A 22,375-nucleotide genomic window follows, 5' to 3' on the forward strand; every position below is an offset into this window, starting at 1 on the left:
GGCTTCCCTCAGCGCATTCACTCTGACCAGGGAGCTAGTTTTGAGAGTGAGCTGCTTGCAGAGCTTCTGGTTTTGGGTGGCGTTGCCAAATCCCACACTTCACCATACCACCCCATGGGTAATGGTACCACAGAGAGATTTAATCGCACCCTTGGAAACATGTTACGGTCCCTCCCCCCCAGATGTAAGCAGAAATGGCCGCAGATGATACAGTCCATGACGTTTGTGTATAACTGTACGGCACACGAGACCACCGGCTTTGCGCCATTCTACCTGATGTTTGGGAGGGTGCCAAGGTTGCCAGTTGACCTCATGTTTCGGGATGTCCTTCATGATGACACCATTTGTGACTATGATACCTATGTCAAGTCACTGATGGATGACCTGCGCTCTGCCATGCTCCGAGCCCAGGAACACAGCACAATGGAGCAGAGACACCAGTCTGACCAGTACAACAGAAAAGTGAAGGGTCTGCCTCTTTCACTAGGGGACCAGGTGTTGTTGGCAAACAAGGGAGTCAGAGGAAAAAGGAAGCTCTCTGACAAATGGGAACCTGTTGTGTACACGGTAGTTGACTTGGATCCTGCTCTTCACATCTGCCGTATCAGAGACAAAGAAGGTCATGAGCGTGTGGTGCATCGCAACCTGCTCCTTCAAGTTAACTTTTTGCCCTTGGACACAACACTGAATGACGATGCTGCACATCCTGCTGTGAGCGTTGTCAGTGGCCCCGCTGAGTCTGACCTGGATGGGTCTGTGACATCTTTTGGGGGCACAGGAGCTGTACCTCCTGCCACCTGGACTGTGGATTCCGTCTCCAGCATTGGCGAGTGTGATGACCGCACACTATCATGGATCCATCAGCAATCTGCCGCTGACCCGGTCGAAGATGGCGTTCATGGGACCCCTCCCATAATGGGTGTTTCTGATCTTGGTGGGCTGGCTGGTGATGGAGCCTCCCCAGGCTCCCCTGCTGCTTTCCCGTCCCACACTTTTCATTCTCTTGAACCCAAAAATGTGGACGTGGATCAAGGACTTACCACACGTTTTGGTAGAATCATTAAACCAGTTCGTCGCTTGATTGAATCAATGGCTCAACTTGAAACACTCCTTGGTGTTGAACCTGTTCAAGCAGCGGTTATTGATGTGTGAATTTGCTTATTTCTGTATGTTTTTCATTGCTATTGTTTTTGGAAAAGAATAATACAGGCACAGAGTTCATTGTATTTTGTCAGTCTGTGCAGTCTGATAGTGACGCCCATAGATATTATGGCCTGTTTTGTGTGGTGTAAATGGCACCTCATTTTGTCTATAGAAAGTCCTGGGATCTTGCTAGGCGCCGAGCAGGTCTCAGGTCTCTTATCCTCCTTGGAGGAAGCTATGTTGCTGATCTAATTCATTGTATATGCGATGTGAATTTGTTTGAGGCCACTGTATCTGTTATTGTGGGTTTATATTTTTTTTTTGGTGTACCCTTTAGGATTTTGTGTAATTCTTGGGGGGTGAATGTAACAGAGTCATAAATAACATTGTTATAATTACACAAAATGTGTTCTAAACCCCCAAACTTCTCCTTTTATACCTGACTTTTAGGACCTCCAAGCCTGTAGTTGTGTTCATTATCAGTTAGAGCCCCTCCTCATTCTTTTCTTCTTCTTTGGTGCAATACTATAAATACAGTGTACCCCTTTTGCCTCTCCCCTTTTTCTACAATTCCCCTGTGGGAGAGACACAACGCAGAATCACACCGGTTACACCAGCATTATGGACCATTCTGGGCATCCTCTGCATCCTCTGCACACGGCCATAAACAACCAGAGGAGCCTGTTCAGTGAGAGATTGCTTCTCCCAAAGTCAAGGACCACCAGACTTAAAAAGTCCTTTGTCCCACACGCCATTAAACTGTTTAACTCCAGCCAGGAGTTAAACAGGGAGAGGGAGAGGGAGGGGAAACGGGGACAAAGGAGGGGGGAACAAGTAAGCTGTAGTGCCTTTTCACTGTGGAATAGTTTTTGTTAATATCCAACGGTGTAATAGACTCACAATACTAGAAATGTGCGGTTCCCTTGTATTCTTATTCCTATTTATCCCTTTTGTATACTCTGTATTTATATATGTGTATATATGGTACACTTCTGTCGGTGCTGTGCTACTGGAAACCCACCCGAGGGATAAATAAAGTTTCATCTAATATAATGTAATCTATAGGGCAGTACAGGGCTTTGTATCTACCACTCCACTGTGATATAACGAGCGGTCACAGTCACGTGGCTTTCCGTTGCCCTGGAGGTCCACCCATTTGTAGTTAGGGCAACAGAAGATGCCTGGGACAGTTCACCCATAACTTTAAACTTTTCCTGCTCATACATGCTTGGAACGATCTTGTCACACTGAAGTGGACACGCAACGAGATATCATAGCGTGGCTCATGCACGTTTATCACAGTTTAAACCCCTTGTTTTGCACAACGGAGTACGGCCTCCCGTCTGCAGCTAAACACCCCAGTAGCTTTTGTAATAGCTTTAGCCCGGTCGGATTGGGCAGCAAAGGGCTGCTTAAATGCCGCAAATTCCTCTGCTCCGCCACTTGGATCGCAAGCGCTGACCATAACTATCGCTTGACAGACCCACCACGCGCACCACACACATACTTTTTTTTTCTCTTTCAAATCTTCGGATCACGTGCGTGCTGAACCGTGGAGTGGGATCGGTTCGGATTTCGGATCAACCGTGATCCGTTGCACCACTAGTGACCACAGTGCACACGTCTAATGTTGCTCACAGTGGTTCAAGGGACCGCTCAGGGAGTTTGTGTGTTTGCTCAGACACATGAAAAATTAGAGGGAACATTGACCGTATGTATTTATATATAAACATATATAAATAAAACCACCGTTTTTTTACATTAGTAATTCCTTTTGTGCATAATTTTATATTGTTGTTGATAATAAATTAATTAAAGCAAGAAAACAACCTGAAGAGCCGGTTGAGGGCCGGTTAGGAGCTGAAAGAGCCGGCTCTTTTTAGTGAGCCGAGCCGAAAGAGCCGGTTCTCTAAAAAGAGCCCGAATTCCCATCACTACTCACCATGCTGATGGTATTTTATGGCTGTCAAATGCTATTGTATGGTTTTTGGTAAATTCAGCTAAAGAAATGGAAGGAAAGTATTTGTTTTTGCAACTGGCTTCTAGTAACAAAGTAAAATTGCTTCTTTGGTAATATTCTTGTTATGTGCACATATCACGAGAAAGTCTGGCTCCTTGGAAGAAAAATATAAAAAAAATGAAAGGTGGCTCAGACTTGTGCTGTACACATCTTTATTCATCTATTTCTGGGTTTTAATTTTTTTAAAAAACCTAAGTCCTGTTGATATACAAACCATTCAAAAGTACAAAAGGTGGACATTGTGATACCATGATATCTGAATGAAAGCATGAATTTATCAGCTAATGTTAGCTAACTTAGTTAGCAAGCTGCTTTCCTAACTAGGTGTAAGATGCAATGCAAAAACACACATATAAGCTAAGTAGTGCTATTTAATGACTAATAAAACACTACAATTTCACTTACCAAATCCAAAGCGTAAAGTTCTTGAATTGTGAAATTTTCTTAGTGCAAAAGAAGATGCAAATATGTCTACAGTGTTGGGAAGGTTACTTTTAAAGTGTATTCCACTACAGATTACAGAATACAAAATGGCCCAAAATGTAGTTTGTAACGTATTCCATCACGTTACTCAATGTGACTAACGTATTCTGATTACTTTGGATTACTTGATATATTGTCATGCTTTTTACAACTACATGAATGTACTATTGCTGTGTGATTTATTACTATTAATGAAGGCTAGTCGCTACCAATCTAACATTGTTAGCTGGCGTTAGTTGAGGTTAGTTCATAGACTGCAGACTGTTAGACTTGATAGATAGCATTAACAACCTGCTAGCTGCAAATAATCATGTGCAGTTCTGAAAGCAATACCAACTAGATTTTTAAATCTTAATATAAAATGAGTAAGATTAGGGTGGACATTAGATAAGGCTGCACTTTTTGCAGCAATCTCTTATATAAAACTATTTCTGTATCAGTAATGTTTTTTTTCTGTCTGCTTTCAGAAACTGCACATGATTATTTGTAGCTAGTAGGTTGTAATGTAGCCTTCATTAATAGTAATAAAACAAACAGCAATAGTTCATCGAAGATACTGTAGTGGCACACAACCCAGATAGCTACCACAACTAAAACAAGGTAGTTGCAGTAGGCGAACTTTAGTTTTTAAAAAAGAACTTACTTCCAGATGTTTCTTTAGGTTGGAGGTGGAGTCTTTTGATGCTGAGAGCAGCTTGGTTGCTGGCAAACAGAGTTTACATTGCACATCAGATTTCACCCATCCCATTCTTCTTTAAATGTGAAGTGGTGTCAGAATTTCCAAGTAAGAAATGCATTCCTGCCCGTGCACTGCTGGCTCTGTTGTGCTGGCTCCGGGTCCATTGTGTAACTGACACCACCAATATTAACAGGATGCTTACATTAGCGCTTCTTATTCCGTGTTTTGTTTGGGTTTCCGGCAATGTGTGGAATTACCAAAATAGAGAAGGGATAGCCTAACATATGAAACAGGAAGAGACCACCCTGGAATCCATTTATTTCAACAAAGTAACTGTATTCTAATTATCACCTACTTAAGCGGTTACAATTACTCATATTTTGTATTTTAAATACGTAATGCCATTACTCCCCAACACTGTATGTCTTTAACATACAGTTTTGTTTTGTTTTTTTTGGTTTTTTTTTCTGCTCATTCTGTTGGTTTTTGTCTTTTGCCCTTCTCCCCCGTCCCTCTTCTCAGCTGTTTCTCTTTCCCTCTTTCTTTCTCCCCTTCTTTCCCCCAGTCAAGTCTGTCCCGTATTCAGTAAGTGAAAATAAAATAAACAACAAAAGGTGAATCAAATGGACCATTACGGCAAGGCTGGGACGGTCAATTTGGTAAAGTAAATCCATTGGGCATCTTTCTTTGCCTTTAGACAACAATTCTGATGGCAAAAGAGCCAAACGGGACAGGCAAAGAAAAAACAACAAAAAAAACCAAACAAACAAAAAAAAACAAAAAAACAAAGTAACTGTATTCTAATTATCACCTACTTAAGTGGTTACAGTTACTCATATTTTGTATTTTAAATACGTAATGCCGGTACATGTATTCCATTACTCCCCAACACTGTATGTCTTTAACAACAAACAGTTGATTGCTTGCAGAGTGATTGCATAGGCAAAAACTTTACCCTCATATGCCAGTCAGAGGTATTCTTTACGCCCCTTGGTATCACCTCCATGAAACTACTAAGATATTTTTATCTTATTAGTATCTAAGTATCATTGAGATTTTATGTTCCCTGGTTGCTCCATTGCTGCTAGTTGTGTTTGGATGCCTAATAAGAATAAATAATTTAATTAATTAATCTTTAATTAGTTAGCCAATGAACATACATGATCCTTTTCTGAAACACAGCATGACCAAAATTTACAAAATTACACATTTTTGTTGTGAATATGACCAAAAATGAGTGACTGAGTCCATAAAGTCAACAGGAAAGTATTTTCTGAGATGAGAAGACTTATCCATGGACTTATGGAAGCCTTTTTGCAAACACAGGGGACATTAAAAACACTACAGATTCAAGTCACTTCCTCACATGGCTCCACATTTAACATACCTGGAAGATACATCCATATTTTATACTGTAGGGGTGCCTAAAACTAGGACAGCTAACCATTTAGCTAACTTGCATCAGACCAGTCATAAGCAAACGTAAGACTGTCCTCAAACTACAGAGCAGTCTGTAATCTCCACTCAAGACATTTTTTAAAATTCCTTAATTTCACTGATTGTTTTAAGCATCCATATCTGCAAGCACACATAATTAAAACTAATAGAGAAAACAAAACTCCAAACTCTGAGGCATTGAAAGAACCATCTAAATGTAGATGGCAACTTCATGATTCCTTACCCATAGTGTCATTTTTTAAAAAGTTTTTGTTATATTAAAACACTGCAAACAGTCATGCAAACTAGATTTTTTTTAAAGGATCTTTGTTTTAAACATTTTTAATATTCAGTAGCTATTCGACTGTAATTGTAAATGTGTTGCTATGGGAACCAAGTTTACTTTCTATTAACAGCAGGAGAAGGAGAAAAATGTAATTTAATTAAGATATCCTGTTTAAATATATTTATTTAAATATGGAGGGGGGAAAAAATCCCCGACAAAAACGAGGGAACAACAGATATGTATTTCCTTCTTTTCTCCCACGGTCTAACCTGTCTTCAGCGGTTGTAAGCTGACACCACAAACTTGCAGGCATTTAAAAGTGACGGCCCCCTTTACATACTTTAGTGTACTCACATGTGGTGGACCTGAGGGCGCTGAACATCTGGTCGTGAGTGATGTGTGTACCAGACGAAAAACACGTAAGAAGAAGACTGTGAATAAGAGACATCTGTGGAAGAATCCTACAGTTACTGTGAGCGTTTTGTAAGTATATTTTATATTTATGTGGAATTATTATTATTATTATTATTATTGTTATTATTATTATTATCATTATTATTATTATCATAGCTGTGGTCATAACAATTTATTTCAAGAAATAGAAAATGGATCAAAATTTACTATTTCAGAGTTGCTTGTGTATTTTACAACAACTACCACTACATGTAGTTAACCATAACTAACCATAACTTACCTTTTTTCTGTCAGAAGAAAACGTGTCTTTAAATGTCAGCTTTGGAAACTTATTTTCACATAAGCACTCACAGAAGTTACTAAATGAAGAAACTGTTCTGAGGAGCTCATTGTTTGAACCAGTGGAAGATTGAAAAATGTATATCTTGGTACCAGAATTTGATTTGATAGGGTTTTACTGGAGCAAGAGCGTGTTTTATCGAAGGAGCATAAAGAGGTGCAGCAGGCGATAGACCTTCTCATCCTGTGTTGATATGGAGTTTATTTAGTCTAGAAGCATCGTAGGGTAGGTCGTGGAGTGAGAGCTGAAGCCTCTTCTTCATTCAGTAGTTTTACATTACCTCTTCTACTTTCCAACAAGTCAAATGAGACGGACTCAAAACTGATGGAGTAAGATGCTGCCAGCAGCGCTACTGCCGTCCAATATTTTATTGATAGTAATTTCAAATAGTTGCCACACAGAAAGCATCAGATTTTGTTGGAAGCTGAAGAAATGATTTCTACTTGTTTTAACCCCAAAGTAAACACCAAAGCTGTGCCTGCCATGTAGGAAAGGAATGTAGTTGTTTACCAGATGCTGCCAGGCTTTGATTTCATTTACTAGCAGAGCTGAGCCGAGGGTTGCAAGAATCCCATTCATAAATAACATCTTGTCTTACTTAGACACATTTAAATGAATGCTTTGGCTCAGGTCCGTAATAATTCAGGTAGTCAGGTGTGTAACTTTGCTAGTTTTCCTCTAATAGCTCATTTAGAAGTGAAGATTTAGGCTTTTATTTTGAAAACACATTAAAGGGTGTGAGATAACAGTGAAGCACATCTCTCTTTGGAAGCATTAAAGTTTGGGCAAAGTAAACAAGGTGTGAATCAGAGCTGCATGCACGGACCTGTGTGTTTGTTTATTCGGCATTGATGTGTGTGTCTTACAGCCTTTACACGCAGCTCTGCAGGAAGATAAAGGCTGCTAGTGTCTGAGAGCTGGGCCAGTGGTTGACCTCTGCCTTCCCTTCCCAGCAGAGCTCTCCTGTAGCAGAGGTGTGAATATTGCACCTGGATGTTTTCTTAGAGACAGAGGCTCCCGTCTGTCAATCTGTAATCCAGCATCAGACTAGGCAGCCTGTGCCCTCCACATATAGCTTGCCTCCGTCCCACATCTGCATGAAATGTTTAAAAATGATATTTTACACTGTGTCTAGTCAGAGTGGTATTTTTACAAGTTTCCCACATTCATCTCACACAACCCAAGGCCAGAATTCAGTGCAGCTTTGCCCGACATCTTTTGTGAACATGCTACAAAGAGGTTTGCTGCCAAGAGAAGTCAGCTTTACAGCAAACTACACCTGAACTTGTAGTGCTTATCTGCAACGAGGAGCTACATGTACTTTGATAGATAAAACACAGGTGGTATCAAAAAGCCAGCTGCGATCCTGCTGATCTGGGTCCCTAACATCTATCTTCAGGTGTGCATTTACTTCACTATTCTACTAAAGGTAATAAATATTGGGAGTGGGATTTCCCAGAAACAGGATTTTTATCAGTTATGTTAGAAGCACAGCTCAAAGGACGCCAATATCATTTTGTTTTTGTCTGGTGTGAAACAAGAGTAAAATATTATTATTATTATTAAAAATCTGACACGTTGTCTAAGCAACACACCAATTTCCCTTGTTGGATGGCTACCACAGCATTTATGAGGGTCTCAGGATCACATACTGTATATAATAGATTGACATGGCCAATGTGACGTTACCTACCTACTAGTTGACTGGTTTTGAACTCTGCATTTTGAAGCTTCAATAGTACTGAAGCATAAATGTGTGAACAAGCGGATGGTTTGGTAAATTCTTAAAATGCCAGCAATCTTTGTCATCAAGCTCAAACCATTTAGGTGCAACACACAGAAATACATATTTGTCTAATATTGGCAGATAGCTGAATAATAAAATCCTAGCTTCAGTCATCATAAGCATGAGTACAAACTTCTTGAATGGGCTGCAACACACAGCAGGCATATTTGTAAGGTAACAATGGGAACCAATCTCTCATTTGGCTCCTGTGTGACTGGTTTTAGTGGAAGTGAAAACTAGCAGACAGCAATCAACTACAGCTCTAGGTAAAGTCTTGATGGTTGAGTCAGTCAAAATCACCCGCCCTACACTGGTTATGAAGAGCCACCGGGAGCAAAACAATTTTTTTGTCAGGCTTTTAATCCTGTAAAACTGTCTACCTTTAATATACAGGCCTACTGTTAGCCTCAGATGGCCACCACATGAGCAGCAGTTTTTGGTATTTCGGCGTTGGCTTAATTTTGTTGCTGCTGTGTCGTGACTTGTAGACTACGCTCAGAGAACGCACACATAAGCATCAATGAGGCTTGTTTCCTGGTGCAGCTGAGGTTGCTGTAGGAATGTGTAGTAAAAAAGATTAAACTTGTCTCTGCTTTTAATTAATGGCAATATATCAGGTTCTGCATTGGGTCAAAGAACTACAAGAAGCATATCCTTATTCCAACTGTAATATTTCCACCCTCTGTGAAGTGTTTTGCCATTTGACAAGCCTTAAAATTAATTGATTTTTTTGCCTATGCTGGACTGCTCAGATCTTATTTTACATCTCACCGGTAGCTTAGAAAAACACCCCCAACATCCAGAATGTTTTCTTGCCTTGTTACTTTATAGTAACACATTAAAGTCAGTCAACTGGCTCGAAGTAATCATATCTCTACTATATATCAGTCAGCACACCCACTGACCCACTGTACATGTTGTCATCTTAATTCTAGCTGATTAGAGAGAGCAAGCCTTTGCATGGTGCTGAGCTTTACGATCGTGACTGCTCTGGGAACAGGACAAATGAGCCATGCAGCAGCACCAGGAGACTGGCTCGGGGCTGTGGCTGTACATCTTATTAAACACAAGCTGCCTGCAGTCAGTTTAATCCCTTTGATTAATGATTGTGTGGATTGTTTGGTTGTGAAAACAGGGTTTGCACATGAAAACCAGTGCTGCAGCTTTGGGAGAAGGTTTCAACATGTTTTGTTGTTTTTGTACATTCACTTTAAAGGACTTACAAATATTACCCTTGAAAAACCATTATATTTTAAATTATGTATTTGGCTTTAGATGTATTATAATCTAATTAGATGTAGATGCACCTTTACAACATTTAGCATATAGGTATATGAGTTATTTTAACTGCTATTCATAGTTTGAATATGTCTGATCTATTTTAACTTTCTTCATGGGTAACAGATATAAAATTAAGGCCCACAGTTATAGGAGGGATAGTGTACATATAGGACAAAGGATGGTGAATATGACAGGAGGGAAAGAGAAAGAATAAGATTCATTGATGTAGTGAAGGAGGACATGCAGAGGGTTGGTGTGACAGAAGAGGAGTGAGATGGAACTCATCCGTAAAGGGAGCAGAGGAAGTCAGGAGGTCAGCTGTGTGAATGTCATACCCTAATTTGAGACAACACTACTCTGCACATTACTGATGAAGAGCAGGTGTGCTTGAAATTACTTACTATTGAGATGCAATAAATGAATAAAAATTGGAGGACCGGAGTCATGTGCGGTCTTAAATGGTCTTCTTTTTAAATCCAGTTTCTCTGGACTAGTGGGATTCATCAAAGATCATTTGGTGCTGAAACATGGACAGTGAAGTTGGAGCAACGAAAGCCACTCTTGGCAGTCCCATCACCCCGAGGCAGTTGACTGGATTGGGGATGAATGGCTGTCTCTCACTAAGGTACAGACACTCTGGACCAGGCCTGGCCTGTCCCCAGGAGTACCACCAGTGGCTCCCCTACCGCCATGACTCCAGCCTTCTGCCCATGAAAGAAGACCTGGCCTTCTGGCTCAACACCATGATGGGTGAGACAACTTTTTATTTTGTAATAAACTGTATTGAATAATACTGTTTTTCGCCAATGATGATCAGATCTTGCGGACCTTAGAGGCCTACTAGGTTTTTATCCATTAAACACCTAAGTTATATATTTAGGACCAAAGCTATTAAACAATTTCTAAACAATAACCAATACTTTTTATTCTGTATTTGATTGGAAGCCAAAACAAGTAGCTGAGGATTAGAGTAATATGCTCGTTTTCCCTGTTTCTTGCAGCAGAATTCTTAACTAACTGTAATAAAAAGCATTGCAAAAAAATATTGCAGTATTGCACTGCAGTACTCAACTGGATGATCCATAGATAACCTTTAGATTTTGCTGGGACTCAGTCTAGCTATAATACTATACTTTCAAAACAAAACATGGCTACAAAATCTTGAATTTAGTTTGGATTTTTTTTCTAATCCACACAGTCACACGCCCAATAAATGTTAAATGCAAGTTGCGCCTCAATCAGCCATCAACAAGCTTCTGGCTTAATTCTGGTTCAATATTTGATATTTGGTCGATATTACACAAATTTTCAATAAGACTGAGGTCTATTGATTTGAGGTGAAGTTGAAGAATTTGGAAGTCATCCTCCAGTCCTTGACAGCTGGTACAGTGTTCCAGAAGGTATTTGGCTTATCCAAATGTCAGACAAGCTTCAGTTCTGAGCAGATGCTTCTTTCTTGGTCTTTGCTCTCTTAGTCCATTTCAGTGTAAAACTTGCTTCACTGTGGAAAATAATTCTGGTGTTCCTGCAGTTCCCAGTTCATTGCAGGGTTGAACCTTGGTGTTCCTGAACATCCAAACCAATTTCCTTTCATCTGAAAGTGACAGTTTTGGCAGAGTGGTGACACATCTGAATAAATTTTACTTAAATGCATTGAAATGCAGTAGTTTAGAAATGTCTCCAAGAGACCTTCCTATTATGTGTAAATCCATAATCCTTTTAGCTCTTCGCTGAGTTTCTTGGACTTTCCAATTGCTCTGAGTCAATCCAATAAGTGCTGTCAAACAAATCCTTTTATGCTGACAACAAGAAACTGACGGTTGTAGTCAATCATGATAGCAAGGTGTTACTAGATCTTTGTGTTGCCAACTTAAAAGAAATGTGTGGATTAGAGAAAACTCAATCTGAATTCAAAGTATTAAAAGATATTATTAACACTATTTACAATGTGTGAATATATGAGTCATTATGTTTGGAATCAAACATAATGACTGAAAAAAATTGATGTAATCATGTCATTATTATTTCAAACTTTGGTTCACCCATGTTCACTTTCACTCAGCTACAGTATAATCCAGAATTACTGGTTTCATATTGGATTATTCTGAGTGCATCTGATTGTTAAAGAATCCTTCTTATGAAAGCAAATGGATAAGATCCTCTTGGAAAAACCAATAGAGGAACATATTTGATCGACTTCTAAGATCTTTTTTTGAGTAAAGCAAAATGCAAAAAGCAAACAATCCTGAGTTACAGTTGTGACATTTCTGTGTGTCATGTGTGAATTCTGCCCAGGAGTGGACCTCACAGCAGATAATCTGATGGAGAGTTTGGATAATGGCGTTCTGCTCTGTGAGCTGGCTCAGCTGCTGCAGGACAAGATGATACACAACAACAATGGCAAGGTGATGTGACAACACAAAGTAATGTGCACAATTATTTGCACACCAAACGGAAAAGAAGATAAGGCTAATGTAAAAACACGTAATGTGAGTCATTTTAATAACAACAAAATAAAAACAAAACAAATGAAATCTAACTTAAGAACAGTCAGAGTTCAGGTAGAAACTAGGTCAGGTCCGACGTTGGCAGTGATAATGTCTGGCATTTCATTCAGTGCTTGTCTATGTCTTTTATGTCTATTCATGTTTTCTTTCAGTAAGCCTCTCCTTACTACAGTCGTGTTTTGTAAAGATCTTACCCCTGATATGCCCTCCTTGCACACCAAATGCTGGCATAATGCAATTGGAGAGGAAGTTGTCTCTTCCACTCAGTGTGTTTATGCTCAAACTCACTAAAGAAGGCTTTTCTATTGTTGATCATTGGACAGGATCCATTGTGTACCCTGAAACACTGATCCGGGATAAAGCCAGTCAGTGTGCTTCTTAGAAATGAGAGCTTATGTTTCCACTGCTTCTCTGTGAATGTGCTTGTTGAAAACAATCAATCACAGGTCTTCACAAGAAGAGTGATCCACTGGCGAGCTGATGCAACTTCTGGATCATTTTTCGCCAGGGACAACACGGCCAACTTCCTCTACTGGTGTCGAAAGATTGGTGTTGATGAGGCTTACCTTTTCGAGTCTGAGGATTTGGGTGAGTTAAGACCTAATGAAGCAGAGAAATTCAGACCTTTGTTTCTTTTAACAATACAAGGCTCAAGTGAATCATGCCTCACAGCACTTACAGCACATTACTGATTAACATGAACATGTTGTATCTCAGCATGGTGCGCAGTGTGTCCTTAAAGAAACTGGACAATTGGAGAACAAAAGAAGAAGCGGTAGGCCTAAAAAAACAAAACTGTACAGCAGATGAACAGTATCTGAAAGTCATGTCCTGACCTTGATCTGACACAGGACCTAAGAGATACATCTGGACCTTTAGTTCCATCTACTGTTCACTGAAGTCATTCTTAAGAAAGGGAAACAGAAGGAAAAGGCTGATGCATGCCAAATTACACAAGAACGGGACTGAAAATCAAGTATAACAGGTCCTACGGAATAACAAATCCAAATTTGAAATATTTAGCATTTGAGAGAGAGTTACGACACTGAGACATGATGGAGGCCCAGTGATACTTTGAGGCTTCATTTTAGCCAGCCATGTCAGAGATCTTGTCAAAATTGATAGAATTATAACCACAAAAAAGTCAAATCATCCATCCACTATGCACTGAAAAGGTGTCTGACTGGCAATGGCTTCATTTTTCGGTAGTGATCCAAAACACACTGCCAGTGCAGTAAAAGCATACCTCAATACAGGTGCACACAGTGGAACACTGTCAGCCATGGACTGGCCTCCTCAGAGCCCAGACGTCAACATTATTGAAGCAGCGTTTGATCAGCTTGACAGAGAACTGAACAAAAAGCTTCTATCATCCAAAGAAGAGCTTTGAATTTCCTTCAAGAAGCCAGGAGAACTATTCATGAAGACGACCTAAAGAAATTACAAAAAAGCTTGCTTGAGAGAGTTCAGGCTGTATTGAAGTGGTCATACCAAATATTGACTTTCAAACAAGTCCAAATCCTTTTTTGTCCTTATATACTGTGTTGCCGTGTATGTTTTCCCATGATAGGTGACTATAAACATTTGCACAATACTATAGTAACAGTTGCAAAACTACTACCAATTGTTTCAAATAAAACATTAACAGTCCAGTGAGTCGGTGATACAATGTTTGTGACTCAGAAAAAGTGAAGTATACATATCTCACATCTCACCCCAGTCAAGTCCAATTGAAGTACCGGTTTTAATCAAGTTAAATGCAGTAAGTAAGTCTAAGAAAGAACATTTTGCACTTCTTAGATGGGCATGTCTCTGCAAGGTGGCAGATGCGTAGGAATGATAATGTACAGGCTAATCCCCACCAGCAACAATGAGTCTCCCCTGCAGGCAAAGTTACCCACTTCACTTGATTAATTGAAGGAAGTGGGAAAATACAGTTACCACAATTTGACAGACTTAAGTTTACTTCATCAGTGACACAAAGGGGGGATGATATAAACTTCTTTCTTTTGTCAAAACAGATGAGTCAATAGAAACGCAGCTGTTTGCTGATTGTATAACTTTTTTTTTTTTTTGCCATAAGTGAATGCTGTGGCTAATGTGATGTCTTTGGACTCAAACGTTTGTCATCTTGACAAATAACAAATTAATAATAATGTTTTCTGACACAAACTGAGTTATTTTTATTTCATAAACCATAATGGACTGAAGTGGCTTACTTGTTGATGACTTCATGCCTTCATGCCATCAGCAGCACATCCAGGGCCCTGAGGAATTCCTGGTTCAAAGAGAGAGATGCACAATAGAGACAGAATACCTCCTGAAACATATCCTCTATGTTCAGGCTGCAGGCCCCGCTTTTTTTTTTTCTTTTTTCTTTTTTTTACAAAAACAGAAGCTTATCTCTGGAAAGATCTTTCCTTTCAGATAAGTGACCTTTTTTTATTTGTACCCCTGTATCCTCTTTGTCTGTACGTCACGCATGTGCTGCCTGAAGTCCTCCACAAGCAGCCTCGGGAGGTGTGCCTGTGCCTGATGGAGCTGGGACGGATTGCAGCCAGGTAACTAGGAATAACCAACTGTCCATCCACAGAGCAGCTCCAAAAATAAAACTGTGATTGCATTACACTTAAATGAAATGTATTCTTTTTATATCATTGTTTTCATTCTACTGCCAATAGCTGCATGTTTTCCTGTTTAATTTTCTTTTCTATATTTAATTTTCTTGTCATCTCATTTTCTGTTTATCCTTCATGATGATTTTCACTGCTATAGCAACTCATTCATTACTTTTCACCTCTTAAGTTTTCATTTCTAGCTGCATTAGGTGCTCACTTTAAAAAAAAAACTAAGTGATAAATGCTGAAGTATCTCCAAGAGTTTAAGCACCTTGATGTGAAAATCACTATGTTCTCTCTCCTGTGTTGATTTGTTTGTGCAAATGCAAATTTTTTTGTTAAATTTCACTTTCAGGTACGGCGTGGAGCCACCGGGGTTGGTTAAGTTGGAGAGCGAGATGCAGAGGGAGGAGGCAGGGAGCTTATCTCCATCATCCCCTATTTTCATTTTTCCTCCTCTCTCATTGTATTCACCATCCCAGCCATCCCTACCACCTGCCCCTTCTCCCCCTCTCCCTGCACCCGCTCCCCTCACTCCAAGGGCAACCAGTCCATCTGAACCCCTCGCTGCTTCGCTTGCCTCTGATCTTCCATCAGCCACAACAAACCCAGTAACTATGTTTTCATCCCCTCCTCAGTCCCCCCTCTCATCCTGTACTCCTTATACAACCACAGTCTCGACACAAACACCTTTGTTCCCTTCATCCTGCACCACTAACACATCTGCCTCAACTCCGCTGTCAGCGCCTTCACCAGGCCAAACCCTGGAATCCACCACCAAAGTCTGCCTTACCGCAATAAACGCCCGCCGTGCGACAGCTACACCTCCCACTAATTCCCCACCTGCAGCCTTGACTCCTCGCTCATCAAACAGGTCAACCATCAGGAGGAGCTCCTGCACCAGCATTTTGGATGACTTTGTGCGTATTTTGTTTCCAGTGAAATTAATCTCAGTGGTACACTGTTTAAAATACACTCTTTTTGAGTTTGTTTTCTCTGTGGAATCTGTAATAGGTAAGAAACATTATTGAAAATCCACCCTGCAGTTGTCCCATCACCTTCCTGGTTGAGAAACAACCAAAGGGCTGTTACCGTGTTGGGGACAAAGTTCTTTATATACGAGTAAGTATGTTGCCGTTATCCCTTTCTCCTAAAAATTACTTGTATTTTGCAGTAACTTTGAGATCCTCCATACAACTCTTTAGATAATTTAGCCAACATAATAGAAGCAGTAAATACACTCTCTGACCCTTTGTTATGTACACTTTGCCAGTACTGAGTTGGACCCCCTTTAGCCTCCACAGTTATATTAATTATTCATGATATAGCTTTAACAAGGTGCTGGAAACATTCCTGAAAAATTGTGGTCCAAATTGACGCGATAGCTTCATGCAGTTGCTGCAGATTTATCAGATCCATGATATGAATCTCCTGTTCCACGACATCTCAATGGATTGAGATCCAGTGGCTATGGAGGCCATTTGAGGACAGTGGTTTTTGGTGACCTTGTGCAAAATATAGCCGCAATTTCCTGTTCTTGGCTGACCACATAGCAGTGCCGTGGTACCCTATGTAGTTCCACTTCTGTACCTCATCTGCTTCAAGGTTCATTGTGTTGCTTGTTCAGAGATGTTCTTCTGCATACCTTGGTTGTAACAAGTGGCTGTTTGAGTTACTGCTGCATTCCTTTCAGGTCAAAGTCTGGTCATTCTCCTCTGACCTCTAACATTAACAAGACTTCTCTGACTTTCACCCAGAGAACTGCTGGTCTCTGAATATTTTGTCTTCTCTGTAAAGATTGTGTGGGAAAATTCTAGTAAATCAACAGTTCCTGAAACACCCAGAGCACCCAGTCTAGCACCAACAACAACACCACCTTCAAAATCACTTAAATCACCTTTCTATCTCATTCTGCTGCTCAGTGTGAACTCAGTAGGCTGTCTTGACCAAGTCTACATTCCTAAATACACTGAGTTTCTGCCATTTGATTGGCTGATATTAGGTCCATTTGATTAGCTGGACCTAATAAAGTGGCTGGTAAGGGTATAAAAACATAATAAACAAATAAGTAGTATGTAAATATATATTTTTAATAGAAGTTCGGTTTACATTGCATTAGTTTGATGACAATGCTTTTAACTTGTTGTTTTTTTAAATAAAATATTAAAGTATGTTTGCTAATAGGACAGGAGGCTTTGTGATACCAAAAGACAAATAATAAACCACACCTAATGGGAGCATTTGTCACAGATAACACATAATCACATATGAGGTGTGAACGTTTAATCAAGAGTTGAGTCAGCAACAAGTGCAATGTGTCAGAGGGACTGATTTGCATCACTTGGGATGGAGACCCTGATGTCTTTCAGCCTCCCTGAAACATCCTCCATCTGTATGCATGTGTTATGAAGGCTCAAGGATGGGGAGGCAGGGTTGCTTGGCAACCAGTGGTCAGGATACGAATGGGCTCACAATGATTGTATTCAGTACATAGACCTTCAGTGAAGAGTTCAAACCTGGAAGAAAAATAAACATGTTTCTTTCAGGGTGATTCTGCAAAGATATGACCCTGGTGCGCATTTTAAATGGCAGCCCACTCGGGAGTGCATGTATGTGGGTACGGTTTTGAATACAAAGATGTACTTCAGTGTCTTTCATACATCCCTCCATCTATAAAAACTGAAAATGTGACCTTGATGCTTGCTGTATGTTCTGAGTACACGATATATCATTTTAACATAAAAATAATCACTGGGAATCTAAAAGGTGAGATCTTGATAAGGTTTCTCACAGGTTGGATCACAGTGTTTGTTCAGGAGATGAAATTTATTAGATGCATAAGTTCTGTTGCAACAGCTACATTATGACATTAGTGTCAGAATGCATATTTCTTACTTCCTATTTAGAGAATCATATCTGTCATATCATAACAGATATAACATATGTTGGAACACCACTTCTTAGAAAGCTGAGGAAGTACAGATGCATGATAGCCAAATCATGGGCTGGCTAAATGCATATGCATAAGCAAGATTAAAGCTTTTCTATGCTATCAAAACTGCCTTGTGTGCTCACATTCTTTATGCAGTCTTTCAGATATAACGTCTGTCCTTGAACCTGCATCACGTCTTCATCCCTAATTATTAGTTTGTAGATAAATTGCACTGCTTCCTTTTTTCCCGGTTGCTGAAAAGCAGACAAACATGAGCTGTTTGAATAGAGTGATCAGTAAGCCATCCATTACCTTGAAACCCACAGCTGCCTACACGTGAGTGGGGAAACACACCATAAACCGCCATTTCCATATACCGTGATAACCCCCGTGTCGCTCCTAGGGGAGTGTACCCTTCAGTGTGTACAGACCTTTTTAAAGAGCAGATACTATTGATTACAAAGACAAAGTCATTAGCGATGGGTTTAATCAGACAGCTTGTTAATGAGCGGCTGAGCATGACCGCCCCTCCTCACGTGTAAACTTTCTACCCTGCCTCTCTCTCCCCTTCTCTCTCTATTCCCTTTGGACTCTATTCAATCACGCTGGCCCTGGAGTGCTTTGCTATTCTTTGGTGTTAAAAAAGAGGAAGGCTTCTCTTTCTTCTCTCTGCCCAATTAGGCTCTCGTTCAGCTTTGTAGCAGAGACCCCGTCTGGCTGTGCTGATGGAAGGAAAAGAGATTTATAGCACCTCACAATATCAAGACACATCATGCTAATATAGTGATGAACCTAATAAGCACTCTTTTTTTTCATGATCACATATAGCTGATTAAAATCGTTTTCATAGAAACACTTCTTCATCTTCCTTTCTCAAGTGCTCTCGAGAAAGACGTTGACTCAACAGAAGCCATGTGGTCTTTGTTCTATAGCCGACCTTTGACATAACAGTGGAACGTGAAGAAATGATGAACAAGGAATGTGTGAAATATTTATGAAACCTGTACTCGGACCAAATCTACTGCCTTTGTTGTCATCGTTTTACCTGTTAGTAAGCTCAGATTTAGTAAACATTACAATGTAGCTGAGGCTTATGTGAGCGACGTTAGCTTTGTAGAGGTAAATTTAAGATTATGCAAATCTTCATCACCACAACTGTCCTCCAAATCATGAACGTGTGTCCAATCTGATGAACATCTTTACTGTAGTGGATTTGGGGATAACTAAAGTCACTAAGCTTTATCTTCTGGCGAATGAGGAGTTATTTTTAGCAAGATATCTCAATTTGACCTTTTAGTGCCATTCAGAATCTGCAATGGTCTAATCAATGTGCTGTCTTATAGGGTTTCTGTTATGCTGTCTGCACCTAGACATACACCCTGTATTCAATAAGGAGGTCTCGCTGATGTGAGATCTCTAGTAAAGGGGAAACCGAGTACAACAGGCGAAACAGATTAATGGCATTAGAACCGGTATGGCTCATCAATTTGTGTGTTTGCTGTCAAATTTAAGAACTGAGCGCGCTCACAGCATCAAAATCAGCGCTTGTGGCTAAAGCCTGCCTCCTACTGGCATGTGTATAGAGGACTCCTTTTCCCTGAGTACACTAATGCATCTTTCAGGAGGAGAGGGGGAGAGAGGGAATCGATGGAGGACACAAGGGAATCCAGACGTTAGTTTATGGGCTGCAGACATAGCAGGGAGGGGGAGGAGGGCGGGGGTTACAGAGACAGAAATAAAGGAGCCTGAAATAACAAAGAGGGCTTTGGTAGATCATCTCCTTCAGAAAGATGCTGACTTGTTTCATTTTTTGTATTTTCTTCTTAGATGATTAAGTTGGTCTCTTATTTGACAACATTAGTCCATGTTTGAAAAATTACACCCAGAAAATAGTAGACTGCAGAAGCTATTTATAGTCTACATCAAATAACAAATCTAAGTTTATCTTTCACTTTATTTAATACGTTTAAGCTTAGACAGTCCATTGTTAAGAATCTGGACTGAAACACGAGGTTTGCCAGTGACAGTAAATGAAGACAAAGAAAAAAACAACTGTGTTTAGACAGGTTTTTTTTTAAATTTGTATTGTGACTGATGTTTTGAGAATGATAACCAGTCACACTGATATTTCCTGGAAGTGTGACAGGAGAGTGGTTTATTCAGGATGTCAGACTTGACCCCTGTCAACCTCAACAGTTTAATCTGCAGGATAACAGCTGAGACGCACCACGTCTGGAGTTTCCTCTAAAGCCGCCCGTGTCTCCCGCCTGCGTGTGTGCGTGTGTCTGTGCTTGTACCATTGATTTCTTTTTCATCCCATACACGTGACACACACACACTTCCATACATAAAGCGAGGAGATATGCTTGTATTATCGCATTTTTAATGGCCCTGTAATGAAGGCTTTATTGCTGATAAGGCAGGGGGTGGGTGGGGGGGTTGCTGGCGCTGACAGAACAACGGATGGCTTTGCAGGGCCTCTTGGGAATGTTAATGTCTGCTGGGAGTTGAGGGACTGAGCTGAACTCATCTCAATTTCTCCTTCCATTGCTTTTTTTTCTCCAAGGCTCTATATTGTGGCATTAGTTGCCATGGCAGCAGTTGGTTTTCAGCTGTAAGGACGGCTGTCTGTGTACGATTTGTTGATTCAGACACGACTGACCTCACTGTAACTACTGTTAACAGACAGACTGGTAACGCTGCAATTATTATCATTTAAAATAGTTCTGCTAGGTGGCTTGTGCTTCAGATCTGTGCGGGTGCGCCACGGTGTGTGTGTGTGTGTGTGTGTGTGTGTGTGTGTGTGTGTGTGTGTGTGTGTGTGTGTGCGTGCTCAGCTGGTTCCACGAGGAGCTGTTTCATTTGGCTTAATGAGATTTTGACAAAGCTTTCCAAGACATCATTTGCCTTTCATAGCCAGTGCTACACACACTCACGTGTATGTGATTATGTGTGTGTGTGTGTGTGTGTGTGTGAAGCACTGCTTAACATATATTTGAGAGTTCAAAAACATCCTGGAAATGCATCAGCCAGAAACTATATGGAAAGTTTATTACCCAGCATTCCCTCCCATGTCACCTTTGCAGATGCTGAATGAGCGTCACGTGATGGTACGAGTGGGTGGAGGATGGGAGACCTTTATGAGTTACCTGAAGAAACATGACCCCTGCAGAGGAGGAGAAGGAGGAGCAGTGCTGGCAGGTAAATCTGAGGTCAGGCTCTGTAAGGACAAACCAAAGCCACCCAACTTGAACATCTCACCTGACAGTTACATGGTGGTCGGAGCCCATTATCGTGGCAAGAAGTAACTGCCTCCGGCTTCAGGTGGCAGCGGGAACTCTCACCTAATCAGAGCAAAGTGTTCAAGGTCAGTGATTCAACACAGCTGACGTCCATTTTACCTCAAGTTAAAATACAATCCAACCTTTTCTCCTTATACACAGATGTGACTGTTCTTATAGCTGTGTGAAGTACGCAACTGACTGTGATTACAAGCTTACTTAACTCTGCGTATGCCACAGTGCGTTAGGAGGCAAATAAATGGCAACAATTTTATCAATTCACTCGCTTTCACCGCTTCCTGCTGCTGCAATTTGTGCTTCAGCAGCTTTATTTTGAGCTGTAAGAAATTGCAGCGCAGATATTTTTGTCAGCGCACCATCTTTTGGATGTACATCATTACTTCCATATATACTTCATTGTGAAACACTCTTTCAGGAAAAGGTTTTTTTTGGTACTCTGCAATAATGTGTCTGGTGTAAAGTCATGTTTAGATTTGTGCAGTTTCTCAAGCTCACAATGTGTTTATGTTTGTTTGAACTTTTTTTATTTTAGACATCCACATTCCTTAATCATCTGTGTATTTGAGTTTCATTGGATGTTTGCCTGTAATTAAACCTTTTTTCTAAAAAAAATATGTGTTTAAAATAATTGTAACTTTTAAAAAAAATATAGACTTGATTGCTATTGCAAGAACTAAATAAAAGATTTCTTAATGCTGCTTAATGTTTTGGGCCTTTTAACACAGATTTACTCATCCAAGTCTCTTTTTAAAAAAAAAAAAAAAGCAAAAAGCAAAGACACAAAATGTTAAGTTCTCCCTCTAGGTGGCACCATGTCCTCAGTGACAAAAGGCCAACTGCCGCCGTGGTGATTAGTTGGGGAAGTAATGTGTCAACACTGGCGCTATGATGGTGTCCTACCTTCCTGGACATTCATCTCTTAGCTGGACCGTCTGTTTTCAGTTCAGCTCCAGAAAGCACCTCTACCCTACAGATTTAACAGTACAAAACATCTTGCTGCCTCAGACAGACGAGGATCGTCACATATTAAAACTTTCAAGATAAAGGTGCTTTTTTTGTCTTGTTTTTTTTTTTTAAACAGAGTGATTCACATATAGCTCTGCAACTTTGGAGGGCAGAACTGCAGAGTCCCGGCACAAACACAAAG

General features: G+C 40.3%; 1 protein-coding gene across 1 annotated transcript; it reads left to right on the top strand.

The window, feature by feature from the left end:
* Nucleotides 1-6,406: 6,406 nt before the first annotated feature.
* gas2b (growth arrest-specific 2b) lies at nucleotides 6,407-21,761 on the top strand. The gene is made up of 8 exons (XM_076887877.1): nucleotides 6,407-6,531; nucleotides 10,350-10,619; nucleotides 12,165-12,274; nucleotides 12,823-12,964; nucleotides 14,874-14,937; nucleotides 15,350-15,914; nucleotides 16,009-16,116; nucleotides 21,013-21,761. Exons 2-8 carry the CDS (start codon nucleotides 10,397-10,399, stop codon nucleotides 21,232-21,234), a joined length of 1,434 nt encoding a protein of 477 aa, XP_076743992.1. The 5' UTR covers nucleotides 6,407-6,531; nucleotides 10,350-10,396; the 3' UTR covers nucleotides 21,235-21,761.
* The last annotated feature ends 614 nt before the right edge of the window (nucleotides 21,762-22,375 follow it).

Source organism: Maylandia zebra, linkage group LG1 (assembly GCF_041146795.1).
Source record: "Maylandia zebra isolate NMK-2024a linkage group LG1, Mzebra_GT3a, whole genome shotgun sequence".
NCBI lineage: Eukaryota > Metazoa > Chordata > Actinopteri > Cichliformes > Cichlidae > Maylandia > Maylandia zebra.

Bases quoted from the DNA above. Each gene is read 5' to 3' on its own strand.
- gas2b (XM_076887877.1), top strand. From the start codon at position 10,397: ATGGACAGTGAAGTTGGAGCAACGAAAGCCACTCTTGGCAGTCCCATC. The intron at 10,620-12,164 runs GTGAGACAACTT...AATTCTGCCCAG, and splicing joins CTGGCTCAACACCATGATGG to GAGTGGACCTCACAGCAGAT. The intron at 12,275-12,822 runs GTGATGTGACAA...AATCAATCACAG, and splicing joins TACACAACAACAATGGCAAG to GTCTTCACAAGAAGAGTGAT.